The sequence below is a fragment of the Anser cygnoides genome, chromosome 26 (genome assembly GCF_040182565.1).
Source record: "Anser cygnoides isolate HZ-2024a breed goose chromosome 26, Taihu_goose_T2T_genome, whole genome shotgun sequence".
Classification (NCBI taxonomy): Eukaryota; Metazoa; Chordata; class Aves; order Anseriformes; family Anatidae; genus Anser; species Anser cygnoides.
In genome coordinates, this window is record NC_089898.1 from 6,054,937 (window position 1) to 6,068,182 (window position 13,246).

The 13,246-nt window shown below is 42.8% G+C and overlaps 1 protein-coding gene across 2 annotated transcripts in view; it reads left to right on the plus strand.

The window, feature by feature from the left end:
- LOC106047651 (tetraspanin-15-like) overlaps positions 1–13,246 on the plus strand; it is a 56,530-nt gene that overhangs the window by 20,652 nt on the left and 22,632 nt on the right. For both annotated transcript variants that reach the window (XM_013199237.3, XM_048055061.2), the window contains 3 exons: positions 3,599–3,673; positions 6,298–6,393; positions 12,891–13,004. In XM_013199237.3, the coding sequence (XP_013054691.1) occupies positions 3,599–3,673; positions 6,298–6,393; positions 12,891–13,004 (285 nt within the window). The remainder of the gene's footprint in view (positions 1–3,598; positions 3,674–6,297; positions 6,394–12,890; positions 13,005–13,246) is intronic.

The following is a 13,246-nucleotide window of genomic DNA, read 5'->3' on the forward strand; positions in this document are numbered from 1 at the left end:
ATGGACTGACTCCTGAATAAATCCCTGAATGGCTTATTCATCATTCAAACTAGTGCATCCAACCAATTCATGGTGATCCTTTCGGCCTCACATGAACATGTTTAAGCTGGAAATTTGAGGCAGCTGCATGCTGCTCATGGTCTGGAAATGAAACACCAGCAGGTTTGCACTCCTGTATCAGCCAAAACCCATGTCTAGAATTGTTTGCTATGTACCAGCTAGTATTTCAGGTGTTTTTTCAAGCTTCTGGGAGAATAAACTTCGCAGCAAGACATTCTATCTGGTATACAGAGGTGACATCCTAGAGGATGTATGGGAAGGAACTGCACCAGACAGCCTATATATTGCTTATGCAAAGTAATGCTAATGAATAAGGTTGCTCCCCAAACTGGAAGGAGACCTGTCTTTAAGCTAGGGTTAATTCAGGTCAGGATTCATAGATGGCCAAGGGTGTGAGGAGCACCTTTGCTCTGGGATAGTCAGGGTGAGGATGCAGAGCGCGGCCCCTGGGATCTCTCCTCCCACTCTCGGTTTGGCTTCCAGAGAGATTAATGATGAACAAAACAGAGCTGGAGACTGTTAGAGGAGGAAAGGAGCAGCTCAGAGCTCTGCTGATCACAGTGATAGGGGTGATTAACCTTTTTGTCAAAGTATTTGAGGAAATTAAGCAGTATAATTTATTGTGAAATTTTAGATTGATGAGCTGTTTAAATGGAACTGGCTGTGGCAAGTGTTAATTTGTTAAGAATTGAGAATTTTTTGCCCATGCCAGCCATCTTGAGCAAGATGAATCAGCAGCTGAGGGTTTTATTGGCTATTTTCTCTATATGAAAGCTGTGTTTTGCTTCACACTGGGCAATGGGTGAGATCCTCAGGCACCTTCCCCATCCCTCCACTGCAGTATTTCCTACATTTCAGCAACATCAGCAGCAAAGCCTGGCTGGAGGGTCATATTAGAATCATAGAATCACTTAGGTTGGAAAAGACCTTTAAGATCATCAAGTCCAACCATTAATATTGAGGAAGCACAGCCACTTGCTTGCCCTGTGCAATTGCTTCAATGCACAGGGAATATTTTTGCGAGAATGGGGGGAAAAACAGCTTCTTGGCGTATTGTTTTATTTTTTTTTTTAACTTTTTTTGTGATTTTTTTAGCTTGTTGCAAACCTGCAGCAGCTCAAGGCAGGATTAAATGCTGTTTAATGTGGATTTTTGTTCTTTAATTTATGCTGCTGGAGTCTTTTTAAGGAAAAAAAATGCTAATTTATCCATGTGCAGTCTGACAGACATCAAGGACTGCAATGCACTTGTTAAAGAGATAATCACAGATGTTGCCAGCAGTTTTGCCCTTACATGTGTTCCAGTTACCAGCAGTTGCTGCAGTCCTTGGAAAAGCAAAGCAAAGTGCCACTTTCTGCTATGTCTATGCAGCCAGTGGGGGTTCGCATGCTCCATTCAGCCATTATCTGGGATAAGAACAGCCAGTGTTCATTCAGGCTGCACTTTTGCAAGGCTTACACTGGAGACTGGGGTTGTAGTCGCTATACTTGTAAATCCTCCTTAAATTAGGGGAAATTGTGTCCTTTCTGGAGGCAAGGTTACATATTGCATGGTCCAGGGAGAGCTGGGCATCACCTGTGTAACTTCCCAGGTTGGCAGTTTAGCTCTTGTAAGGAATTGCAGTCAGCCTCAGCCAGCTTATCCCTTTCCTTGTCTGTCTTCCCAAGTAGTGCTAGCACTTTTCATCCACTTACAAAGACCGTGAGCTATGCTCTTTCTTCAGGTTTTCTCTTGGAAACTGTGGATTTTTCTGGCTGTGAACCTCATCTGATGAAGTATTTGAAAGCAGTCATTTTTCCAATAGCCAGGTACAGCCAGCATCCCATGGACATATGCAAAATATGCCCACATTTGTTTATAAACCAAATGAGATTCCTGGACATTAAATATTAGCCTTGATTTCAATATGCATGGAGCAGGCTGAATTGTATTACATAAATCTTTCTTCTTATATATTGACTTGACAAGCTGTACAGCGGAAACACAGACCAGAAGAAGGAAATAAGAGTTTGGAACAAAGAAATCAGTGTGCAATGGCCAAAACACTGGAAAGAGGTTGGTTAGCAGCCCAAAAATCAAAAAGTTTTCTCTTTTCTCACAGTGGAAGTATTGATAAGAGTTCGCACCTTTTTTTTTTTCCTTTTTTGTTTTTTCTGGTAAATGGGGTACAAAGCGCTCTTTTTTTTTAAAGTTTAGCTAAAGTTGAAAATACTGAAAAAGCAGAAAAATGTTTCCAAAAGGTGATTTCCTCTCTGTCTCACTGCTTGCCACTTTGCTGTAGCATTGCATGATCTATACATGCCCTGTTTGGTAAAACTGTCAGCCACGTCACCGTGGGCTTCTTACCAAATCAGCCTCTTATTAAACCAGTATAGATGTGTGCACTTGCGTATTGTCTCTGCCTATGAGAGAATGGGTACTTGGTCAATGGTATTGCTTAATTATGAGATTCCCTTCCCAGTTAAATCTGGTCAAGATAAACTGATTTAGATGGTGATGAAAGTGGTGCTGCTTCTGCAGTGGGATTACACTAGTTGGCTCTTAGCAAATGAACGTGGTGCAAAACTCAGCCAAGGGCAGCTAATTAAAACCCCTGCAGTTCTGGGTTTGGCACATTAAGTGGCGTGCTGCTGCAGTGTTGCTTTGGTTTTGCCAAACTTGGGAAATAATTTCTGGGTGTGCTTTGTAAACAGGCTCTGCTGATAAGCCAGTGGTCAAAGTGAATATCATGGTAATAAATTACCTCCCTCCAATTTATTTTTTAACTTGCTTTTAGATTTTTAGCTAGTTACCATGGTAACTTTCCACCTTCCTTTTTCTGGTGAGCGTCCAAAGTCACAGATGGAGGTAGCCTTGGGGAGACGCATGTGAGCCAAGCAAAGCTTTGCTGTCTATCCTCTGCAAAGTTGGATGCAAACCCATATGGGACATCTCAAATAGGGACTGAAGCTTTATGAGACTGATGGGTGTAGGCTGCAGGAATATCAGACCTCCTAGTTTAAGTTGTTTGCTCCATCAGGACATTGATTGCCAGCCTAAATTTGTTGCCACAATGAGTTCTGGCAGAGATATGAGTTACTGCCTGTACTCTGGAGATGGCTGATGCTACGTTGGATGTCTGGCTTGGAAACATCAGTGTTCAAACAACCACTGGCATTCCATCACAAAAGTGGTGACTTTTCTGTGGACACCTATATCCACTCAGAGATAACAATTGCTTCCACTGTATCTGTTTTACCCGTGTCCCCATGCAGAATTTGGCCATCCAGATTGCATTTGGTTTCTTTTTTTTTAATTCATACTTGCTTGCTGCCACTCATTCTACATGGGAGCAAGCTTAGGACAGAGATCTTCAGAAGAGATTTGCAGCTCTCTGGAGCAATCGTAATGAAATGGTCTGCTTTCTAAGTGTTTCTAAGCACCTCATGGTTTCCAGGTCTCCCTCTTCAAAGTTGACTGGTAGCCAGCACAGCCTTGCTTGGAGCAGGGCTAATCCTTCTCTTTTTTTTTTTTTTTTTTTTTCTTTCTTTTTTTTCAGTTCTTCTGGGTTCTTCTGGTGATCTTTCTCATGGAGCTGCTGCTGATATGCATTGAAATCATCTTCGAAAACAAGGTGAGTGCAATCAGGAGGCTGGAGAGCTGCACATTTGCTTAGCATGGCAGCATACTGCAGCCCTGCATGTCATCAGGGGAAATTTCCTTCTCACCTCAAGTATGTGTCCGTGTATGTCCTGAAACTGGAAGATTTTCATTTTTCTTGCTCTTCTTGGGCTGTGCCTTGCACTCTGGAGCTGCAGTGGACCTACAGCACCACCCAGAGCTCCTGCCACAGTGGCAGCTCCCATGCAGCCAAAAATTCTTTTTTTTTTTTTTTTTTTTTGAGAGGACTCATTAAGTTCCTCACCTCACTTTTGTTAACTGCTGGCTTGTATTTGCAAGGACAGGATTGAGTTATAGATGAACTAAGTAACATTGGTGAACACTTCCAATGCATGTCCTTTCTGTCTGTCCACATTCTGCTGAAGAAGCTCTGCCATTTCCAATTTTATTTTACCATTGTAATTGATCAAATGATTAAATATGAAATCTCAGTTTCTGCTGGCTCAAAGAATGTGCAGACCAGGAGAGCAACATCTGAAATACGTACTTAGGGACTATAAAAATCAATTCACTTTTGCACAAACAGCTTGATGCTTTCAAACCTGTAAAGGTTGGTGGGCTATGGATAGTTTGAGGATTTAGGTACTTGGTGAGCCCCAAAGTGGAAGAGAGGCAAAGGAGGAGGACATTGCCTTTTGGATGCTGCATTAAACTTTCTCCAGCAGATTTTGAGAGCTCTCCAAAACTCTCCAATCCTGGGAAAATGAAGGGTATTGGGTCACCAGCACGGAGACATGATTCTCTAAGGAAAATCAGCACTTGAGTCTTTCCCATGTATAGAAAATCAATATGTGCTGGCACACAGTGGCTTTATTTTCATGAAAATTGGCATGAAATCCTCTGCTTTGCTCCAACTATCTTCCTTTGTCCGCCAGTACGGGTGTTCAGCACCATCCTGTGCTACAGACATGTTGCGTGGAATCCATACAGAGAGGGGATCACAGCTTTGTGATTAAGCTCAAGGATACAGTAAAACCATCGGTGTGTAAATTGTCCCTTAATTTCAATTTAACAGGCAATATCAAAACCCAATTAAAAATCAAACAATGAAGGAGAAAGAAAAGAGAGATACGAGTTATGAATCCATTTGACCTAAAATTGTTAGGAGGCGCAAATCTGCATTTGCAACAATGTTTGTTTATTAAACTTGTTAGAAAGATTTAATTTGCTTTAGTATTAAATAAGATGGGGGGGAGGGGGCAATGAGGAATTAATTTGGTGGCCTTGTAGCCGTTGAATATTGAAATATACCCTGTTGATATGCAATTTTTTTTTTTTGAGATTATTGAAGATAACTGGTTTGGTGTCCTTGAAGCAAAGTGAGTGGAGATGTCTCATAACCAGAACTTAATGATTTAACCCTGCAACGTTTAGCTCCAAACTTGAAGTCAAGATTTAATTTGAGACACTGCCCTCTAGACTGATGTCTTCTTGAAGGGTGACAAGATTGCAGGGTGAGCCTACCTGGGGGAAAAAAGCAGGGAACAGTAAAGCTCAGGCATTGCCTGTTGTGATGGTTGCAGCAGTGAGAAAAACAGAAATTAACATTTTAATAAACTTCCACATGAGCAATTTCTTAAAGGCTTTTTAAGTTCCCCTTCCCTGATCTCTTGCTGTTGGCAGGCTTTGTTTTCTACTCCGATATGCCTTCATTTTTTTTCCACAATGTTCTTCTTCCTGTTCCCAGTTTGCCCAACCTCTAATTTTCATGTCAGAGTGAATTATGAAGAACAATGTTTTCTCCCCCCTTCTTTCCCCCTGCTTCTAACTCAGAAAAGGTTCCCTTTTCCTTCATTAATATATCTGCCTGGTGCTTTGTCAGGAACCAAATGGCAAACCTGTGCTGTGCTTTGGCTTTGCATAAGACACTTTGAGGCTCTGCTTCCAGCTCACTAATAAGCTTTCCATTCATCTGTGAAATGCATTTTTCATTCAGTTAGTCTTTAATTTTAAATGCCTGATGTGTCAAAGTGTCCTCAGAGATACAGCACAGAGAGCATCAGGGAGAACCCAGACCGGTTGTGCTGCTGCCTCTCCAGGCACAGTTGAATTGCTGGATGATTTGTTGGGATTAGCAGTGATTGAGGGCTCTTATGAGGTCTCTGCTCCTGTGTACAGCTCATCTGAGGGAAATACCACCACGCAGCTGGTGGAGTTGGCTATCACGGGACATTTTGCCTATTACAGCTGCTCCTAATGCTTGTGAGGGGTTACAGTTATGTTGGTGGATGGGATTTGAAGGCTTTAGGGAGCTCCCAAAGAAGTCACCCTAAAAATTCGATTTAATATGCAGCATATAAGAAAAGTCAGATGAGTAAAGGATCGCTTTGCAGGATCAATTGCAACGTGCAGGCAACAGGGAGATGCTATGAGATGCTGCTAACCAAGAGAGCTCAAAAATGATGAATTTTGCCCCAAGAAACAAGGTTTTGACATCATATGGGTTAGATTCTTATTCTGGTAACAGCTGGTAAAGCTTGCTATGAAAAGATTTCTCTGCATCTTTTTCATGGTTTGTAATATTTTCACATAGTCTGTTCCATATGTGAACTGTGATTTTGCTTTTTCTGTCCCCAGATGAATGCAGTATTCCACTCCAACATCCAAGAGGGCATCCGACACTATTATGATGACCTCGACTTCAAGAATATCTTGGATTTTGTACAAGAAAAGGTTTGATTTTGCACAGGGGACAGCACTGGGGAGGTCTGCCTGTGAAGTTTTTCAAGCATATTATACTGCTGTGAATGGGAAACATAATGAGTGATTAACCTTGTGCATCATTGAAGCAGAAGCATTAATTTTCACTGCCCTTTTAGATTTTATTTCTTAAAATCATTGAATATCCCACGTTGGAAGGGACTGATCATCAGGTCATAGAATCATAGAGTGGTTTGGGTTGGAAAGAACCTTAAAGATCGTCTAATTCCAACCCTGACACATATCACTAGACCAAGTTGCCCAAAGCCCCATCCAGCCTGGCCTTGACCACTTCCAAGGGTAGGGCATCCACAGCTTCTCTGGGCAACCTGTTCCAGTGCCTCACCACCCACACAGGAAAGAGTTTCTTCCTTATATCTAACATAAATATACACGTTTTAGTTTAAAACCATTACTCCTTGTCCTATCACTACATGCCCTAGCCCACTTTACATATTGGAAGGCTGCTCAAAGGTCTCCCTCTTCTCCAGGTTGAACAACCCCAACTCTCTTAGCCTGTCTTCATAGGCTCTGAACATCTTTTGTGGCTCTCCTCTGTACCCACTCCAACAGGTCCATGTCTTTCTGATGTTGGGGCCCCAGAGCTGAACACAGTACTCTAGGTCATGTTTCACTCTAGGTGGAGTCCAAGTCCTGGCTCCCCACAGGAGCACACAAAATTCAATCGTATTCGTAAGACCATTGTCCAAACACTTCTTGAACTCCAGCAGGAGTGACCACTTACCTGTTTCAGTGCCCGACCACCCTCCCGGTGAAGAACCTTTTCCTAATATCCAGCCTGAACCTCCCCTGCCACAGCTCCATGCCATTACCTCGGGTCCCATCACTGTCACCAGAGAGCGGGGAGCAGCACCTGCCCCCAGCCTCGCTCCCCTTGAGAGGAAGCTGCAGGCCGCCCTCCGTCTCCTCTTCTCTGGGCTGAAAAAATCAAGTGATCTCAGCCACTCCTCCTACATCTTCTCCTCTAGGCTTTTCACCATTTTTGTTGCCTTCCTTTGCATGCTCTCTCATAGTTTTATGTCCTTCTTCTACACTGGCACCCCAAACTGTGCATGGTGCTTGAGGTGAGGCCTCACCAGCGCAGAGCAGAGCGGGACAGCCACTTCCTTGAGCGGCTGGCAGTGCTGTGCCTAAAGCAGCCCAGGGTACGGTCAGCCCGTTTGGCTGCCAGGACACACTGCTGGCTCGTGTTCAACTTGCCATCAAACAGAACCCCCAGATCCCTCTCCGGGGGGCTGCTCTCCAGCCTCTCATCCCCCAGTCTGTATGCATAGCCAGGGTTGCCCCGTCCCAGGTGCAGAATCCAGCACTTGCTCTTGTTAAACTTCCTGTGGTTGGTGATTGCCCAGCCCTCCAGTTTGTCAAGATCTCTCTGCAAGGCCTCTCTGCCCTCAAGGGAGTCAGCAGCTCCTCCTAATTTAGTATCAGCTGCAAGCTTACTTAGTATGCATTCCAGTCCTGCATCCAGATCATGTATAAAACACTGAAGAAAACTGGCCCCAAAATGGAGCCCTGGGGAACCCCATTAGTGACTAGCCATCAGCCCGATGCAACCCTGACTGTAACACTTCGAGCCCAATCCATCAGCCAAATGTTGAGCCATCATAATATCTCTCTTAGCATGGTGATTCATATCTTCATTTGAATTGCTCTTTTTGCCTGGCTTTGCACTGTGCTGCTCTCCAAGCCTATTCCACAGGTGGTTTTGGCCAGCCTGTGCTCTTGTGAGAACTATGAAGAGCATGTTCAGTTCTGTAATGGAGCACAGACAAGGAGACCCCACCCATTTATTTATCTTTCCCATTCCTGATTGAAAACTGCCTGATTTTTTTTTATTGCTATCACAAACTGCATGGAAACAGTAGGTGTAGGAATGAAATAGTATGTGCAAAAGTTGCTTTGGGAATGCGGTAACCCTTAGGTAGGCCACCTTAGATAACTTTGTTTTCTGGGACATGTCATCTGCAGCCAGGCAAGCACTTGACTGATTGCTGATAATGTGTTTCCACATGGTAGCTGTGAGGAGAGCGCCTAGCTTTCCGTGGGCAGCACTGCAAGCTGCCCCATGGACTGGTGAGAGAGGTGCTAGTCCTCACCTTATCTGGTGTTGGGGCTTGGCAAAGTCTCCTCTAGTTTTTTGGTTTTTGTTTTTGTTTTTGTTTTTTAATTGTGTGGTTTCACGTCTCTTAACCCTGATACCTGATGCTTAGAGCCTTCCAGGTCTTGGCAGCATCCATCCCTTATTCTCAAGCCAACCCGCAGTTCGATAAACTATTCACCTTACAGCTGTCTTTTTTTAACCAAACTTTTGATATGCCTCTGCCACTGTTGCCTCGTATTTCATGCACTGCATAGTTTTTTGAGTTGCCTGTGATTGCTAGTCCTGCTTTTTATTAAATTAAAATGCCTTCCTAATTACTGCCCTCTACCTCCAGCTAGATGATTTCCGACAAGCTCCTTCCCTTCCATCTCACAAAACCCCAGGTAATCATGCTTCAGCAAAGCAGTGATGCATCCCTCCAAGTACACTGAAAAGCCAGACTGAGGGAATAATCCGTGATGTGGTACCACTCAGAAACAAAATCCCTAATTTATACACAGGATTAAGGCAAGAGATTGAGTTGTGTTGCCAGCAATAGGTTATTGATGAAACTCTGCCTTGCTAACCATTCTCTGAGAAGCTGTTTTGCTGCAGTATAGTTTAGGACACACTTTGTATCACACATGCATTCAGCAGAGAGCTTGCAGACCTAATTTAAAGTCAAACTTGAAGCTTTTGTCCACACCATTAAGAGTATGGCCAGTTTGGACAAGTATGGTTGGCTCTAACATATTATTTGTTTTTCCAGTAAAGTGAGAAGCTGCTCCTGGGAATTAAGGGAAAGCAGATTTGCTGCTGTTTTGAGCGAGGATATGAAGTTTGACTGTTATTTGTGTTACTGTGAAAGGAAACACTCGGCTCAAAGCATTTGATGAATTCTTTGAGGAAAAAAAAAAGTAGAAAAAGCAAAACCTCAAGATCTAGGAGAAGTAAAAGGGAGAAATCACATCCAAGCTGCATGCTCACAGCTTGGTTTTGCCAGCAGAGCTGCTTTACAGAGCTGCTTTCTCTCACCTCAGGTTGATTTCTCTCCTTTCATTGTGGCTTGGAGCATCATAAATATATGAATCTTATCTCTAGCTTTGAAGGAGACCAAGAAGCTCCTTCCTCTTTGATGTAGTTGAAATTTAAGGCTGGTAGTGACCTCCACACTCCCCTCTCTTTTTAAGTACCTACTTCAGTCTCTTGGAGTTGTCATTACTGAACCAAATGCATTAATAAAACTGGGAGACCTCTAAAGGTTTCAAGACTTGACTGATCTCAAGAAGGATCTTAATCTTTTTTTAAAGTTTGGCTCCGACCTCTCTAAAAAGGTGCTGTAATTCAGTCCTCTCTGTATAAAAGATAAATGGATGCTGCCACGAGCCAACACAAATACATGTGGGAGCCATCCTCGATGAGCCCTGGCAAGGAGGTTAGACCACAGATCTCCAGATAAAGCAGATCGGTTTGCGGGAAGGTTTCTGTATCTCCAAACAAGCAAGGACTAGGCACTTATCGTATAATCCTACCCCCTTTTTATGACATTTTCCTGTCTACTTCCTCACTTGAGCTTTTGTTTAAGTTTTCAGGGGGAGATATTCATCTCATAGTGTCTCTCTCTGTACTTAGAAGTTATGGCTACTTCTAATATTGCTGATAAGTTTTTAGCATCCGCATATTTTCTTTTGTAGCAAGAGAAGGAGCTTTGCAAGAACATGCAGCTCATTGCTGTGAGTTTTTGTATTAGAGTATAATTTGCAAGCCAGGAACGACAGCAACATCAGCAATTGAAATGTATCCTACTGAGATAGGAGTGAGGAGAAGCAGGGCAGAAGCGTAACTTCTTTTAAGAGAGAAAATCGCAGCATTCTTGCATTCTTGCTGTTTTAGGCATTATGCTCAGCAACACTTGGATTAGATAAAAAAAATGGTGGAGTTGCTGATGCCAGTGGTCTCATAATGACTTGGACTTGGCTCCTGTAGGGCTTTTACAAGACCTGAGCAGCCCAGACCACCTTGGAGGGATGAAAATTTGCATCCAGTCTGGAAGGATTTCACCCAGGCTTGGTGGGTTTTGTTTGTTTGGTTTTGTTTGTTTTGTCAAAACACAGGCCCAGAGCACCGTATTATCACCATTTAGTGCTTATTCTTGCCATTTTGGGGGTAAAAATCTTGTCTACTCATTGGTTACCTGGCACACAGCTCATTTAGCTCAGGCAAAACCATGCTACACCCCTTAGGTATTAAATTTTGCTTAAACCCTCTCTCAAGCAATGCTTTGAATTAGAGCTGACTGCTTCCAAACATGTAAACCAGTATCGTACATTAAAATAAGTAATTATGGTCCTTTCCTAAATAACAGATGTACATAGAAGTGCCAGACAGCAATTATTACATTACCCTGATTATGGCACAAATAAGGCGGTTTTACCTGCCAACACCTACTTGGTCTTGCTGCCTGTGAACAGGAAGGTATTGAAATAAATTTGCTTTAAAAATAGTATTTACACATTTATATTATTCGTTTTTGCTGAACTACTGCCCTTTGCACCCCATGGATGCAAGGCTGGAGACCAAAATGACTCAGTTTGCTGAAAATCACTAACTGCAGCTCTGTGCTGCTCCTTGCTTTGTGTCTTTTGAATGGTTTGCTGAGTGCAGGTGGGAGAGGAGAGTTCAAACCACTTTGCTGAGAACAGGAATTGAATTTCAAAGCACTGATAGTGCTGTGGTTCTTGCTCATACCTGAGCAGCTCCAACCTCAAAGTAAGGCTTGGAGAGCTGAAGGCGTTATGCTTGCAAACCTGCATCTTTATTCTTCAGGTAGAATAAAGGCAGCTTCCACCAGCGCGGCTCGTTTTAGTGCATTGCTTTGAGGCCACTGTACAGGGCTATGGTCGTTAGCCATAATAAGCCTGCATGTCAGGGGTTGTAGCAGCAGTACTCGATGCATAGCACTTCTTGGACTTTTTTTTGTTTTTTTTTTTTTTTCCTCCTGTGTGTTAGCCCTCTCTGAGGTCTGGGAACCAATATGAAAGTAAAACACAGACCCAGATCTGTCTCCACTTATGAAAAATAAATCCAGGCACAACAGTAGTTCAGCCTAAACCTCTCTTTGCAGAGAAGAAAACACCCTGGTGAGGCTTCCCAGCAGCTAGTAACACTCATTACAATGATTTTGTACCAATTTTTGCAGAATTATAAAAGCAAATGGAAGAAACTTCTTTGCAGCACAGGAATACAGAGCAGGGTAGGAATATCCAATATCCCTTTAGGGGTTTTTCTCTCCTCTGTCCGGACAAGTTTTGCAAGCTTGTCTCCCTTGCTGATACAGATGTGATTAAAAGTAATAGAGGAATTAAAGGTAGGAAGTTAGTAATTAGTTTTCAATTTGTGGGCTGGCAGCTTCTGGCCATATCTGCCCATTTGGGCATGGGAGGAGGCCATGAGGACCCAAGGAGCTGATGGCTTTTCCTGCTCCTTTTTGCCAAGTATTGCCACCAACCTACGAGCAGGAGAGGGAACAGATACTCATGGGGTATTAATTAAACTTGTCCTGAAAACTGCTCCTTGGAGACTGTGGTGCTTACAGAAATGGGGAAAACCTCAAATTTTCTGTCTTGTCAAGCACACACACAGCTCTCCTGCCCACTTCAGGCTTTTCTTTCTGGGGGGAAATGTAAAGATTCAAGCTTGTTTAGCAAGAGAAGGGATGATTTGATATGTAATAAGCCCAGTTTTATTCCACAGAGAACAGCAAATGACTTTCATTAAACCTTTTTTTTTTCCCATTATACAAGAAGTAGAAAAAAAGAAGCTTTTTCATTTGTAGCTGCAGCATTTGATCTCTAATTTAACTTAATGGGAAGAGAAATCCCTGTTAGACTGCAGAGTCTTATTAGCATACTGTTGAATAACACCAACTAGTTGAGCAAAGAAATACATTTATTTAAGGTGCTGAAATAGCCATCTCTCCTGCACACCCCAAGAATAGGATGGATTAGTTACCTATAATTAAATCATCTGGAAGAAAGCATGAATGAGCCTGATCTTTCCTGGTCCTGTGAAAGCCAGGATGCCTCCTACACATGCATGCACATCTCTATACCTGCTACACACTTCTAAAATGGGGCTAAACCAGGCTAAACATCTGCTTTAGCTTTTTTGTTTGTGTTTTTGTTTGTTAGTTTTTAACGCAGAGTCTTCTGTTTCCTGGAAAGTAAGAAATAACTGTGGATCTCTTTATACCAGCATTGCAAAACAGCACTGAAGATGCAGTGCAAGGCTGGAGAGGAGATGCATCAGTGAGTTGGAAATGTAGAGGTTTGCTCATCTGCATGTCTCACTCTTTGCTTTTCTTTTGCAGTTTTCTTGCTGTGGTGGTGATGAATACCGAGACTGGGAGGTTAACCTATACCACTCGTGCAATGGCAGTGGGCCACTTGCATGTGGGGTGCCCTACACGTGCTGTATCAGGAAGGTAAAGAAGCCAAGGCATGGAAAGTTTTTACTTCTTGTTTCTGTACTTGAGTTTGTTATTAACTGTGTTGCCATTTTGAAAAGTGGTTTGAGACAGCATCAGCATTTCATGCTAAAGAAACTAAGATATACGTATATATGGGTTGCACTGCATTTTAGTATGGTCTGCTGTTTTAATGCAGCATAAATAACAAAGAACTGGGATATTAATTGCATTTGTATTGTGCCAAGGGGTTGTTAGAA